The following is a 17,190-nucleotide window of genomic DNA, read 5'->3' as shown; positions in this document are numbered from 1 at the left end:
GCATCAATGTATTCCTGGCGACTACCTATTACAAGTTGGTTACATAAATTTTAATTTATTATAAGAATCGGGAATTCGGATATTATATCCCCACGTGATTTACACAAATTTTCTTAGAATCGATATGGGAAATATGAGCCTTTTACTTTTTTTACAAGGGCGAACTCCAAAAGTGAAAGCTTCAGCCTAGACCTTCCTTACCCTAACTCTAAGATAATCTTCAAGGAAAAGTATTTCAGCCTAAACTAACTTTCCTTACCCTAAGATACTCAAATAAATTAACTCCAAAGATGACTGTTTTGGGAATATAATGAAATTCATATAGATGTTTAACCTATATTCTTTAGATTATTAAAATTAGTGATTATTTTATTAATTATCAAAGACCATAAATTTAAGAGTAATATCTAGGGGCCAACTCAAGGTTACACAGGCCATGGTCATAAGACCAGAACTGAAGCCTATAGTAATTTAGCCCCCGAAAATGACAAAATCCGAAACTACACAAATATATAATTTTTGTCAAGGTTTCGCTTCTATATATTTCAAAAAACTTGATCGGCTATTTGAAATACCTCAAAAATATATAAAAGTTTATTAAATACTTGAAAATAATGCACAACGAAAGAAGAAAACACTATTTTTAAATGTTTTAAGCAAAAAAAAAATTTATTTTTTATTGAAATCTCAAAAAAAAAAGTTTGTAATTTCTAACTTCCTATTGTCATGTAATAAAACATATAAAAATACGAAAGAAATTAACCAGTGGATGAAAAAACTTCGTCTATATAAAGCTAATACGAACAAACTTAACTTCTGAGATCGGCTACTTTCTTATGTGTGCGTGTCGAAAAAAATAATAAAAAGCGAAATTTTAATATGCAATTTCGTTTGTGTAACCAATTTATGAAGGCTTCAGTTCAATCGGTAATATCCCCATTATACTCGTCATATCACGTGATAAAATTATGGTTGGCTTATTTTTGATTGGCTAATTATTTTAATTAGTTAATAAAATTCTGTAACAAAATGGTTTTATTAAATAGGAGAATAAAATACAGTTATTCAAAATTAAAACTTTATAATTATTTATCTGACATAACTAGTAACAATAATAATGTAAAAAAAGAGAAATCTTAACAATAATAAAAAAAATTAGGAAATAAAAAGATGAAGAAAAGAAATAAAGATGAAAAGAAAAGAGATCAAAATAAAAATGAAAGGAAAAATAAAAGACAAAAAAAGTTAAAAAAAAAATAAATAAAAGAGAATAAAAAAAAAAGAGAATACAAACAGAAGGAATAAAAAAAGAAATAAATAAAAGGAAAAACAAAAGGAAGAATGAAAATGAAATAAGGGAACAAAACTAAAATGATGAAAAAATAAAAGGAAAAGAAAATAAAAGATTATTATTAGTAATGAAGATAAAAAAGCAATAAACTAACAAAAATAAACTACTTATTTATCCATTTTAAAAAAAATTGGCAATCTAAGCTAAAAAAAACTAAGAAGTCTAATACTTGTAAAAAAAATAAAAGAAAAAATTAAAATCAAGAATAAACAATAAAATAGAGTCAAAATAAAGATTTTTTTATTTTTCCTATATAAATCATTAAAACTGAATACAGTTTAACCTCGATATACCGATATTTGATATACCGATATACTATTAAAAACTTGTTATACTGATAAAATTTTATTTTCCCACTATATGTGAGGACATATAAATATTGGCATAACTTTGATATAACGATATTTTCTAAAAATTTCATATATGTCCCGACATATCGTTATATAAAGGTTTGACTGTACAGTCAACTCTGAATATAATGAATTCTTCGTTTCAGGAGGTTTAGTTCAGTATATAGTAAATTCATTATATAATATACCGAACTAGTTTTCTTTATAGGTAATTTAGGCCAAATTTGTAATGCTGGCCAAAATTATAATTTCTTTTAACATAAATTTTCAAAAAAATTACTAGTAATTCTGGCCAGCACTATAAAATTGGCCTGGGCTATTATATAGTCACATGACCGTTCGTTATTGAAATATAAAGTTTTATATAGCCGGAATCAGATTGCACTAAGGTATGTTTGGTATTATGAAAACCCATATGAAGTTATTCCTGAACATCTTCAAGAATTAGGTCTTATTGAGTAAATTCGAAACTTTAAATGCTTCAAGTGCGTTATTTTTTCACAAGGCCAATTATACATATACATTGATCCAAATTCATTATTTATTATTTTGATGTACACAATTATCTTTATTAATTTTTACAAATAACTACATATGATTTAATTAATTACTAATTAATTACTAAGTTGATCACTTATGCAAATATACCGCAAGAACCAAAGGATTGTACTCATAATATATGTAGCAGTCTTATTTTGCCGGCTTTTTTACAGGAGTTCGAAATTTATCTAGCCCTACTGTTGGCTGGGAAGTCTCATCGCTCCTGCTTATTTCTTCTTTGAAAATTTTAGCTCTCTTAGCAAGAATGCTTGACGCTCGTCCCACACGTTCTACAAGATTCTATTAAATTTTATTAGTAAAAGCTTGATAACTCAAAGCAAAATTGATCAAAAAAACCGACGTACCCCGTAAACTAAAAATCTTTTACATAATAGAGCGACTTCTCCCACGTCTGTATCTTTCGTCGGTAGGTACTCCGAGGCCCAGTCCCAAACACCATATTGGTCTCCACTGATTTGAATAAGAAGATAGAACCGAATTCTCATTCCGACTATGTGAAAGAACGGTATCAATATCGATGTCATCGCTTTTTGCAGGCTCTCCGGTAGAGGACTTCTTCCACTCTGCTCAATAATTTGATACTCAAGTTCGATGCGTTGAGCCCTGGCGACTTTAATTACATCTACGAAGTTTGTTCTCGCCTTGTCATGATTATCCTTGTGGGTTGGCCCGCTGTTTTCACCAATTCCAGCTTCTCGAGATGAGCTCTACATATAAAATTCTATGTTAGAATTAACTTGTTAATTTTTAATAACCGAACGAGACTTACCCAATATAGAAAATCGCATGGCTTGCCAACACGACTAGTCCCGGAACGATCTGTTTTATCCTCACGGTCGGCATCCGAATGGTTTTCGCCACTATAAAGGAAAAAAGCTTAATAATACAGTCAAATGGTCAAGAATAAGCCAAATTTCTTACTATATGAATATGGTTTTCGGAGTTTTTGCACAGGGTCCGACAAGGTACATGTCGACGGTTCGTTCAGAATTACATTGTCCGTGAAAACATTGGATCCATTCATAACTATTATAATTATTGGAGTTTACTAATATATTGTAATACCGTGTTTAAATTTATAACAAATGTAATGACCAAATCATCAAACTTACGTGTTCTGAATGCATCTCCCGACATATATTGCAGTCTCATCATCAAAATCTATATTCGCAAGACAATCTTGAATTATATTTTTATCGACATCGACAACATCCTATTACAAATTGGTTTGTTATACTTGTAGACATCAAGATAATACATAAAAAACTTTGTTCACCTGTATTTTATCAGAAGATCTTTGCAGAAGATCACATACACCAGCTATTCCGCGTGCACCACATTCCTTTGCGAGAAGTTGGAGACTGACGATTTCCGATAATAACAATGCCTCTATAAGCGATTTAGCGGATTTACTTAATTTTTCACTCTCTTCTCGAATAGTACTTTTCATCATATTCATCAAACGATCGATTTCATCATCTGGTAGGAAATTTTTTGCACGGGGAAGACTTGGACTCGGAGACACGTTCTCCTCACGGAAGTCTAGAACACCCCACCAGAGTGGGCTACGACAAGGAAAACGTGTGAAATTAACGCACAATTATTAGATAGGTAAAAGGCAGAATATAATTTACTCTGTGTGGGCAGACTCTGTGTTGTTTTGAATAGAATTGACGGCATTAATGGCATTAATGTATTTATCGAGTGAGGTTTCTGTTCTGGTCTATGACATTAAAACAAATGGTTAAGGCATAGTATCAGTACGAAATAATGAAACAAAAGAGATATAGAATTGAACTTAGCCTGACCTTCTTGTTGTTATGAACTGGTGTGTGAATATTAGAATCTCGAGAATTTTCCATAGGTGACTAGATGTTAGAAGAAAGTAAAATTACTACACAAAAACATAAATATAATACTGAATTTTCTTAATAACTTACACAATCTCGCTTCTTGGAGTTTGTTACAAATGATTCTAGCTCGTTGGATAAATAGTTTCTTGCAGTTTTGGAATCTTTGACCGAATCATCTATGGTTTCATTGATGTATTCTAACTATTTACAAATCAATGAGTTACTCTATGTACAGTGCAGTATATAAACAATTTGTAAAGCACAATTTACAGACCGATCTTTTTTCGATATTGTCATTTAAACGGTTTTTCTCGATCCCGTTCCAGAAACTCTCAACACTTTGAGAAGTTTTCTCCTTCTTTCATTAAAAAGAAATGGATATCGGTTAGTATAAGATCGAATAGTACTTTTTAATTATCTTATGCGATTGTAACACAGCACGAAGCCTGACAACCAATTAGGACGAACCCAATCTGTTGAACTAACGTGTAGTATATTCAGGGAAGACGAACTCCTCTCTCTCCTGCTAGAACGAATCCAGCTGGTTACTCGATGGTCGTCAATATGTCACGATGTGTCCTAAGACCGGAACATACTCTAGCCCTTGAACTCAGCTATTACTTGCGTATTGCACATCTCAAATACTTAACTTCAAAAGCGAGAAGACATGTTCGAGCTCGCTCGTTGGAAAGGCTTATCAACGTGCTTCTGTACAACATATGTTCCTTATCTTTTTCATACGTAAAGCTTTTGGTTCCCATTCTATAGTGGAGAAACTTTAGTAACGACCATGTCGAGTTATTTTCGAAGAAATCTAAGAAACCTTCCTGTGATATTTGCGACGTCATTTTCATAGATGCTGATGTGGATAAAGATATAGCCATAATGCATCAGTGGTTTGGGAACGGCTTTAGCCTGTTTGCTTTACAAAAATATACATACCTACGTGTTTTTAAAAATTGAGGTGAATGAGGTGAATGAACTAGCATTCAAACAATTTGCATATACTTACAGGGGGTGGTTAGGGATGTTAACAGTTTATGATTGGATGGTTCGAACCGCAGTTTGATCATAGGACCGGTTTCAGTTCAGTTCAAACGTCAAACCAAACCGAGACCGAACCGATAGAAACCGGTTTAGTGAACCGGTTTTAGATCGGTTCAATTAACGGTTACGTGTATCTGCACGCGTAACTTTTTACAATAAAAGAATAACGGATTTTACATTCTTACATTTTTTTATATCACCTTGCATTATTACAACTATGTCGGGAGTTTTTGAAAATGACGATAATAATTTATCAGATGATTCCTTAGCATCTGATGATGAAAGAATTATAAATAAGAAATTGTCAGCAGATGTTTGGGAGTTTTTTCAAAAAATTCAAGATGAGGAAAGTTGGTTAATTACAAACTATAAGTGTATTTTGTGTGCAAAACTTTATTCACCTGGTAATCCAACATCTACACTTCGACGTCATTTAACTAAAAAACATCCATCACATTATAAAAAACCTGAAACCCGCCAAACTACTTTACGTTTTAAACCTTACTCTCCATCAAAATCTAAACCTATCACAGATTCTTTGGTTGATTTTGTTGCAACTGATTTGCAACCTTTTACCATTGTTGAAAATCCTGAATTCAAATTATTAATTAATAAATTGAATCCCCACTATATTTTACCTTGCAGACAAACCTTAAAGGAAAAATTCATAGAAAATTATAAAATGAGAAAAAATGTGTTAATTAATGAAGTCTCACAAATTAACTCAAAAATCTCTCTTACTACTGATATTTGGACTTCAGAAATCTCAAAAGATTGTTATCTTGGAGTAACAATGCATTATATTAACAACAATTGGGAATTAAAAAATCTCTTACTTGATTTAATTCCTGTAAATGGTTCTCATACAGCTGGGTTAATTACTAGCAAGCTTTTACAAATTCTTGAAGAGTTTAGTATCAGTAATAATATTCTTGCATTAACTACAGACAATGGAAGCAACATGATAGCATGTGGTAATCAACTAGCAACTGAATTAGATCAGGAGTTTAATAATATGGCTTTTACTCATTACAGATGTGCTGCACATATTATAAATTTAGCAGTAAAAGCAGGAATGAGTCATGTTGGAAATGAAATCAAAAAACTTCGTCAATTTGTTGTTAAAATCAAGAATTCACCATTATTTTTGGATAAATTATCAGAAATTTGTACCCTTAAAAAAGTTAAATTTCTTAAACCAATTTTAGATATAGACATTCGCTGGAATTCCACATATTTTATGATTAATAGACAAATCTTAATGCAGGGTGTTTCAGAATTACTTGCAACAACAAATGTTGAAGAACTTGGAGATTTATTTCCAACAATATCTGAATGGCGACATATTAAGGTATTTTTTATTTTATAAATTATTATTTATTTTATTTTATAATTATATATTTATTAATTATTATTTTTTTTTTACAGGAATTAGCAAAGGTATTAGAACCTATGTATGAAGCAACCAATTTATTATCATCATCAAAAAATCCTACACAAGGTGATATAAGATTGGTTTTTAATGGAATGTTTAAAAAATTGGATCATTATCAAAGAGGAAATCACCATACACAAAAGGCAATAGCATCAGCAATTTGTAATAAATTGAAAGCCTATTGGGACAAATATTTGAATCAATCTTCCATTACTTCTTCAATATTAGATCCACGCTACAAAACCACATTATTTAGTCATAATGATATAACTGAAATTATTAGTAAATTACAAGAATTATATTTGTCATATTTACCCTTAAATAATCAAACCATACCATCAGCACCAGCACGATCATCTCGTGATTATTTTCTTAATTTACTTAATCCAAATAATATTCGTCAAGAAGTATCGCATGATGAATTAGATCGATACTTAAATTCTCCAGTAGATAGTAATACAGGTTCTTTAATTTGGTGGAAAACTTATGAAAAGGATTACCCAGTACTATCTCAAATAGCTAAGGATTATTTAACAATCCAAACAACGTCGGTTCCATCAGAAAGGGCATTTTCAATTTCGGGATTAACTATTTCAAAAACTAGAAATAGGTTAGATCCTGAAACGGCAAGGGCAATTATATGCATGAAAAATTGGATATCAGAAAAAGAAAGAATGGAAAATTGAATCAATACTTGCAATATGTCTTTTTTTTTTCCTTTTTTTTACATTATGTGAAATTTTGTTGGTAATTTTTTTTCTTATAATAAAAAATTTTTTGACGATATACGATATATTTAAATTCATGATCTGCATTACACAATTTTGTATAAAATACTATAAATATCCGGTCTAAACTTCGGTCTAAACTTCAGTCCAAACTTCGGTTCAAACTCTGGTTCTAAACCTATAACGGTTCGGTTTTGTACTCAAACCACCAGTTTTTGGACCGAAAACCGGATGGACCGAACCGTTAACATCCCTAGGGGTGGTCGCTGAAATAATTATAAACAACGCGAACGCGGCAGTCACGTGAACGGTGACGGTTAAAACCACTTCCCCAGTAACACCACTAAATTTTCACCCCACGTGACCTAATAATATTCATCACCGGCATCACACCCCACCGCGTTTTCACTGTTTATATTTATCTGAGGGACTTAGTTTTTTTTTTGCCTTCCAAAATTATTTTTTTCACAACCCCTTAACTGTCACCGGTCACGTGGGGTGAAATTTTAATTATAAAATTGGTGGTGTTACTATGGTAAATCGGTTAAAATGGGGTTCTTTAACGTATACTAAGGCCATGGACGTATGATATTAACATACAGAACTGGCCCGAATTAATGCACGTGCACGTGCATAACTCCTAAACTCGGGCCACCAGGTGTACGTTAAGATTGGGGATTTCTTAATGTACAGTGGGGGTGTACAATATTAATGTACGAACTGGCCAGAGTTAACGTTAACACTATCACGTGCAAGTGCATAACTCCTAAACTCGGGCCAGTTTGTACGTTAATATTGTACATCCCTACTGTACGTTAAGGACACCTTTAAGATTGTACACCATTTTAGTCAATGTGATCTTATTGTAATTTTGCCTGAATTAGTTAGCTCAAATTATCAAAATTTTTGTTTAAACTTTATTATCGAAAAGTTATATTTAAAAGGCCAAAATTATTATTATAATAAGAATAAATGAGTTTTAAGAAATTTTTCTTTTAGCTATAATGTTATACAGTGGTTTTTAAATATTTAATGAAATTTATTTAATGGATCATTTTAACGCTCACCGGAGGTAAAATTCATTATATCACGTGATATTTATTATTATATTAAAATTTAGTAAAATTTATCGCATCAAATTTTTTTTGTGTTTGAATAAACAAGTAAAAAAAAGTTTTTTCTATTGACCATTTAAGCATTAATTTTTAAAGTTTTATTGACAAAAAGTTTCTTTTTAAATTACAAGAATATTAATATAACTTCAATTAAACTATTACATCCATTCTATACATGCTGCCCAAATTATTTTGGGATGCCATAATTATAATTTGGGATGTCGTAATTCATTCAATTTATATATAATTTACTATGTAAAGTGCCAAAATAATTTGGGATGTCATAATTGAATTTGGGATTTTACTTATAATTACGGCAGCTCAAAATAATTTGGGTGGCATATATAACCCATTCACTAACCATTTAATCCAAATTTTTTATTAATTTAAAACCTATAGTAATGCATAATATATATAATCCTTTACAATAATGAGAAATGAAATGAAAGTGAAATAGGTTGATAAAAACAGAAATTGGATGATGTAAAACAAAATGAAACAATACAAAGTGATGAATTGAGATAATAAAAAATAAAGTGGAATGTTGCAAAATGAAATGGAGTGATGAAAAATGATATGGAGCAATATGGAGTGATATAGAGTGATGAAAAGTGATATGAAGTGATGAAAAATAATATGAAGCAATATGGAGTAATGAAAAATGATATGGAATGATATGGAGTAATGAAAAATAATATGAAGTGATATGAAGTGATAAAAAATGATATGGAAGCGAAAGTAACAATGATAAATGAAAAGGATAATTAAAAACAAAGTAAAAGCAAAAAGAATGATAGAAAAATAAAAATACTAGAAATAAAAATAAGTCTTACCTTAAACTTCTTGAAGTTATTTGAAATTGTTGTTTTCTGAAAAACAAGTTAACAAGTTAGTATAAGAAAAAAAAAACATTAAACTAGCGAAGTAATAAGAAGATAAAAAAATCTTATCTTAAGAAGTTCCAGTAAAAGCTGGTCATTTTGAAAATAATACTACAAAAAAGCAAAAAACAAAATATGTGTTACACATTTGTATAATATGAAATCACCTGGTGAATTTCACTGGGATAAATTTAAAATTTTAATGCATTGCAGATCAAGGTGAAATTCACCTTGGTGAAATTCACCAGAAGTAAATGTAAAATTAATCCTTATTTAATTATTTAGCAATATTTTATTATAGAAAAATTATGCCTAAATTTATTTTCAGAATTTTAATATTGTAAAAATGTTTAAATACATTTTGAACAATCGTTCCAAAGTAAACCAAAATAAAAAATTATAAATTTCTTGAGTTTACCATTAAAATTCAATAAATATAATTATAATAATTATAAAATACCTTAATGAATCTTCTATTTCACATCAATTTTATTGCTTCAATTAACAAAAAATTTGTAAACATTTACAAAAATCAATCGAAAAATAATATATTGTGTAAATGATTCTTAAACGTTCAAGGCATTGTCCTTTTTCTTTTGTATAAAATAATTTCAGACATTATAGTTTCTATTGGTTTAAAATTTTTTTCAATACTTTTCACCCATCTGAAATTCCCCTTATCTTGTTGATCTATTTTAAATAAAAATTAAATAACATAATTAATAAAAGATTGTACTATTTGCTATAAATATTATTAATTATTTCTTATATTACCTTTAAGAACTTTAAGTATTCTTTCAGTTGTAACTATAAGTTGATTATATAACTCTTCACAATTTTGTAAATCATTTTCTTCATATAAATTATCACCTTCTAAACTTATTATAGATATTTTGAAATCACTTATTAGTAGTAACAAAATTCTAAGAAATGGATATTGGCAATGATGGTAAACTTGATTAAAAAATTCAATAGGTACTACTCCTTTACACCTTATGAGATGTTTATAAATGAAAAATTGGCTAGTCAAAAATGCTGGACAACCACAAATCCAGTTGTTAACATCAGTTAAATATGTATTATTATTAATTGTTTATGTTGAAAGTTCTTTCCATTTTCTTTTAAAAACTTTTCACCATTCCACTTTTTCTCTTTTTAATAAAAATATCTGCTCAAATTTTCTTTGATTATGTGGAATTACCTGCTCCATAATAACAAAAACAACTAAATCTAAGTGTAAACAAAAAAATTTGTATAAAAAGTCATACTTACGAATATATTTGTTTTTAATATAGAAATTTTATTGCTGCATCCTGCTTTTAGTCATAACTAATTTCTAATGTTCTGAACTATACCATTCATTTCACAGATACGTCCAAATATATGGTAAGAAGTGCTGAATACAAAAGTTAAATGCTTTTTCTACTGCCATTATCCAAATGACATTTGAAAAAAAAAATTGACCATCTATCATTGGAATTATTGGATGTTGGTATAAGTGTTTATTCATAAAGTTTTAAACTAATTAATGTAATTCTTTTGGATAAACACAGTCTTTGTCTTTAGTTAAAGTTGGTTTAAATGAAAGGTCAATAAAAGAAAATTTTTGTTAAATCACCAGACCATTATAATTAACTTGTGAATTTTTGCTACTTAACAATTTTGCTAATACTGCTTTTTATATGTATCAAAGATACAGTTGTATTTTAATGTTTTTCTATACAGAACACGTAGCTGAAATCTGAGTGAAATCCTTATCTATTATAAGAAAATCTGGTTCAAGTCCATAAATTTTTAATTAAAACAAAAAGTTAATAATTACTTTTGTTCATATATCATTACCACAATTTCCATTATTTTTAAGAAATAAATACACCATCAGAAATCCCATACCATCAATTTCAGCTTGAATAACATATAGCTCAAATTTTAAATTGTTTGTATTATCTAAAAAATGAAATACAGTCAAACCTTGATATAGCAAACTCTTGACATAATGAATTTTTCAGACAACTATAATAAATTTCCCTTTGCTATAATGAATTAACCAATCAAATCTCTTAAAATCTTCACTATAGCCTTATAGTGAAGTTGAAGTCTAGAACTTAGGGTTCGTTATAACAAGGGTTGACTATATGCATATAAATTACTTGAATTAATTTACTTATATGGATAACTACAATGATATATAATAATGCATTAATACACTTACTTATATATAACATAAAGCTCTAATTGGATCAGTCCTAATCTGACAACCTGGACTGAAAATTTGAATTAGTTCAGTCTGAATTGATGCTTCAACCTGAACTATAATATTCAGTCTGATCCAGTCCAATTTTGGATTATAAATTTAACTCAGGTTGAATTAAACGGGTTAGGACCAGACTGAACTGATAAATATTTTCGCAATAGTTTAAAACTGTTGTGATTATTTAATTATTAAATAAAAAAAATGTTGCATAACATTTTTTTAACATATTATTATAAAAAAAATGTTTGCATACTATTTTTTTAATTAATTTAAAGAAAAAATGTTGCGAAATATTTTTTCTAAGCATATTTAATTAAAAAAATGTTGCAAAACGTTTTTTCTTAGTATATTTAATTAAAAAAATATTTGCGTAATGTTTTTTTAATTAATTTTAAAAAAAAATATTGCAAAATGGGTTTTCTAAGTATAATTAATTAAAAAAACGTTTTTGCAACGTTTTTTTAATTAATTTAACAAAAAATGTTGCGAAACATTTTTTAATATATTATTATAAAAAAACGTTTGTGCAATATTTTTTTAATTAATTTAAAGAAAAAATGTTGCAAAACGTTTTTTCTAAGTATATTTAATTAAAAAAAATGTTTTCGCATTGTTTTTTAATTAACTTAACGAAAAAATGTTGCAAAATGTTTTTTCAAGTAATTATAATTAAAAAAACGTTTTCATAACATTTTTTTATTATAGGACTGGACTAGACTAGACCAAAATAACTGGCCCAGTCTGGTCTAATCCTGGATTTTCCTTTTAATATAAATCAGACTGAACCAAAATAAACTAATTTTTCAGTCCAGTCCTGGATTACTCCCCAACTTGAACCAATCCAGACCATTTAGAGCTTTAATTATAACATTTATTCCAATTTCACCAATTGAAAATTGAAAATTTTATAATATATTCCACAATTTGGTTAAAAAGCCAAAAGCTTTTGATAATTCTTTGTAAAATATAATTTCATAAGACTTCTCCTTAAGCCATTTGTTTGCAGAAATAAAAGCATTTTCATCTTGCTTATATCAGTTTTTACCAAGTTCTACTTACTAAAAACAAATTTGTTTTTAACAGATATTAGTATTTAAACCACGTTTGACAAGTCTTTTGTAGATTTCTCATAAAAGTAGATCTATATTTTCTAATATAAAAGTTTTTATATCCTGTGAAATTTAGAGTCAAACGATCACTCAACAGTACACACGTGAGGTACTACCGGTATGACGAATAGTTTGTAGTTTAATTATATTAGAGTAGTTATTAGGAAATTTTACTTTGTACATACTTAACACAACTATTACAAGAAAAATGGTGCATTGGTTGCCTATCACAATGCTTATTTACATCAGGATTTTTCTTTTATTTTTTTTCTAGACAATCCCTTTAAGAGTAATAGTAATGATACGTTATTGCTTTGGGTTTTTTTGCATTATATACTTTGTGATATCTTTAAAACTAATTCTAATTAAAATAAGAAATCAAATTAAATAAAATAAAATAAAAAATTTAATTAAATAAATATCAATATTTTACATCCAAGTATATTCATCAATATCAGAAATTATTTTTATAATATGGTCAGTTTAATTTTTGGGGTTTCCTTCTAAAGTATTAACATCCACAATACACAAAACTTTAAATTCTAAATTTTCGCTATTCTCTTGTTCATCTTTATCATGAATTGCACATTCAAACAAATTATAATTATACATGAAAAAATCATAAAAATTATGAAACTCCACTATTATTTGATCATTATTATCTGCATCATTTTCCTGTTTAAAAATTAATTTTTGTTGATAAACTGCTTTATTTTTAGTACGACAGGTATTGCATATACAATAAGATTTTTCATTAACAGCAATAAATGAGCTAGAAGGAAGATTTTTTTCGCACCTTTGCAAAATTATTACATATTATTAATAGAAAAAATGTATTTGTAACAGCCTGTTACATATCTTATTTGTAACATCCTTTTTTTATTTTTTTTTAATAATAAATTTAATATGTGTTTCACAAATAAAATTTTTATATGCAAATTTTAATTTGGAAAACTTTTACTTAATGTACTTAAGACAGTTTTTAAAGCTCCGAACGGTTCAGGATAAACTGGGAAACTGATCTGAAACTGGCTCAAAATTCAATTCGGTTCGGTTCGGATATTAAACTGAAAAACCAGCGGTTTAGTTTGATTTAATCCAATTTTTATAAAAATGTGAAAAATTGAATAGCCGTCCATCTAGTGATTATACAAAGTCAAGCTATATATCATTGGATTCGTCTCACTGAGACGCGTCGAATGGTGCTAAGATCATGTCTCTAACACCGATATATAGCTTGTTAATTCCAATTATTTATAAATTATTTAGCGTGGATTAACGTGTGATCTATCGATTCTAGAGACATGATCTTACTGCCATTCGACGCGTCTCGTCGAGACGAATCCAATGATATATGGCTCGACTTTGTATGATCACTAGATAGATGGCTATTCGATTTTTCGCATTTTTATAAAAATCGGATTAAACTGAACCGAACTGCTGGTTTTTCGGTTTGGTTCTTACGGATTTCAGCTCTAATCCGAACCGTCTATAATCCAGACCAAACTGACCCGTTCAGAGCTTTAACAGTTTCATAGACAAAATTTTAAATTATAAGCAGTTTCTTAAAATTTTTTATGTCTTAGTTACACGACTGATCTTTTGTTTTTGTTTTACATTACACCTGATCTAAAATTTTAATTGGATAAAATTGGGGGTTGTTACAAATAAGATGTATAACAGGCTGTTACAATTAGATTTATTCTTATTAATATTATTATTAGATACAAGAGGCGTTAAATTTATTATTATAATCTAAGAAAATATATAAAAAAATTAGAATAATACTTTTAAAATGTGTAACAACTTAACCAAAAAAATACTAAATTTTGGTTTTTAAAGTAATTTTTAAATAAATAAGCATATTATAAACTTCTAAATTTTATCTATTACATTACTTACCAATTATTTTGTTTTCTTTCTTTAAGCAATAACGAATATGGTAATACAGTTTATTATACAAAAAAAAATGTTATTTTCTTTATTTTAAGTTTACTTCTTTTAATAATAAGCATATTATAAGTTTCCTTTTTTTTAATTACCGTTATCACCGATACCTGCCATATATCGGTAGACTAAGCTCATACTCAGTTCAATATTATGCTTGGTTTAGATTTTATAATCTCTTAACTTCTCGCTCTCTTTCATTTATATCTCTTACATTCTCATAATTTCTCTTACAAACTGCAAGAGTTCCTTTTAACTTCTTATTACAATTCATATAATAATTAAACTGGGATAATTTCCCTTACTTTACTTCTCTGGATTTATAATATAATATTAATTAATTCTCAAGCGTACAATGAGCATATTCATATTTGAATAACTTTTAATAATTAATATTTTAATATTATTTTATTGAGCAAAAACTGACTGCAGAATTCTTAATGAATCCCACTTGTATTTATACATGTTAAGAAAATTATTTCTACTATCTACTATTCTTTTTCTATTAAAATTTTAAGAAAATAATAAGAAATAAAAGATGTATTATCATATGACTTTCTCGTGACTAAACTAAACTATAAATATTATTTATCGGTTAATTATTTACCCATCGGCTAATTATTTATCCATATTATATTTTCAGTTAACTAATTATCACTATCTAACATTAATTTCTGTGTAATCTATTCCATATCTTTAGTTACACTGTACCTCTTGACAAGCATGTTTAAGATTTAATAGCAAAAAAAAAAATAATGAAAAAAAACAATTAAATGAAGAATAAAGATAAAAATATATTTTAAATATATCTGATATGTTAAATGTGCTAAAGTCAAATGTTTATTGTTTATTGGTATTGTAAAATGTATGATTATGATTGTAAATCATTATTTTAATTTGATGATTTTGATAATTTCAGATGGATAATTTAGGCTAAAATTATTGGTGTAAGGGTGAAAAAATTTTCTGGTAATATTGAAAAAGATAAAGTGTAATGCAAAATAACTATGACATGATTTTGTCGTACAAGCACAATCACACAAGAGTAATACAGAAATCAGTGGTATAGGCTAGGGTTAACCTCACATATGCCTTATGAAAAGTTTTTATACTTAAAATATACTTAAAATAAGTATTAATTTTAATACACGATATACTTATAATATACCTAAAATATGCCTAAAATACTCTCAAAATATATTTTTAATATACTTGTTTTATTTAAGTACTTAAATTATACTTAAAGTATACTTAAACTAAAATTTAAGTACAATTTAAGTGTATTTTTTTTTACATGTTTAAAATATTCTTAAAATGTACTTAAAATTCAATTTAAGTATATTTTAAGTATATAAAAAATACACTTATATTATACTTAAATTTTAATTTAAGCATATTTTAAGAATATTTTAAACATGTAAAAAATACACTTATATTGTACTTAAATTCTAGTTTAAGTATACTTTAAGTATAATTTAAATACTTGGACAAAAAACAAGTACATTAAAAGTATATTTTGAAAGTATTTTAGGCATATTTTAGGTATATTATAAGTATATCGTGAATTAAAATTGATACTTATTTTAAGTATACTTTACTAAAAATGGCCAATTTTTTGAAATATTTTTATAGACCTAGATACAATGGCTTTCAAAACAATTGTGCAATTATTTTGTAAAATTTTTAAAATATATCAAGATATATTTGAGGTATTTTTGAGATTAAAATATTAAAATAATATCAAAGTTAATTATATTATAATAATAAAATAATAACAAAAACATTAAAAAACTATTGTGATATTATTTTGAGTTATTTTTATAGACCTAGATACAATATAATTACAAAATAATAGCAAAAATATAATAAAAACATTTTGATGTATTAAATGTATTTTTGTAGTATTTTAAAATTATTACAAAATCATTTCAAAAAATTGGCCATTTTTAGTAAAGTATTTTAATCTTTTTATAGGGATGGTGTATTACATAAAATTTCATGTATATGATTTATAAGGACTGATGTGTATTACTATTTGCTAGTAACTTTGTATTATATGAAATAATAATGTGATAATTATGACTATACTTTTCGTCAAAATGATAAAATACTAATTAAATTTATTTTAACAGATATAATGTATTTTGACAAACATAATTAATTCATAATAATTTTATAATACCATATTTTTCCAAAATTAGTCACTTCCTGAAATTAAGCATCCTACCAACTTTTCGAACTTTGATAAAAAGATTTTTATATAAAATACTAGTAAAAAAACTTCTAAAATTAAGCACCTTCCCAAGTTTTTTAACCAAAATCCTTATAAAAAAGGGGTGACTAATTTTGGAAAAATATGGTAAATAGTAAATTGGTCCGCTTGCCAAAATATAATGTAATTAATTAGCGGAGAAGTATAATTACCCTATAAAAAATATATATACGGAAAGAATACGTTTTATATACATTTTATGTACGTTTCTATAGATTCTGTATACAAATTCCGTATATTTAATAAGTAATTCATTTTTGAACATTTTTTTAAAAAACTAATGTATA

General features: G+C 27.3%; 1 protein-coding gene across 1 annotated transcript; it reads right to left on the bottom strand.

Annotated features, from left to right (window-relative positions):
* Nucleotides 1–2,250: 2,250 nt before the first annotated feature.
* On the bottom strand, nucleotides 2,251–5,104 carry OCT59_019390 (uncharacterized protein; the record flags this gene model as incomplete). Its single annotated transcript, XM_066143500.1, has 13 exons — nucleotides 2,251–2,541; nucleotides 2,607–2,969; nucleotides 3,032–3,122; nucleotides 3,184–3,288; nucleotides 3,375–3,475; nucleotides 3,539–3,827; nucleotides 3,897–3,985; nucleotides 4,071–4,130; nucleotides 4,203–4,316; nucleotides 4,390–4,473; nucleotides 4,766–4,877; nucleotides 4,939–4,974; nucleotides 5,058–5,104. 13 exons carry the CDS (start codon nucleotides 5,102–5,104, stop codon nucleotides 2,392–2,394), a joined length of 1,641 nt encoding a protein of 546 aa, XP_066005240.1. The 3' UTR covers nucleotides 2,251–2,391.
* Nucleotides 5,105–17,190: the final 12,086 nt, after the last annotated feature.

The sequence above is a fragment of the Rhizophagus irregularis genome, chromosome 29 (genome assembly GCF_026210795.1).
Source record: "Rhizophagus irregularis chromosome 29, complete sequence".
Taxonomy (NCBI): domain Eukaryota; kingdom Fungi; phylum Glomeromycota; class Glomeromycetes; order Glomerales; family Glomeraceae; genus Rhizophagus; species Rhizophagus irregularis.
Note: the sequence above shows the minus strand (reverse complement) of the source record. Positions and strands in the feature narration are given on the sequence as shown.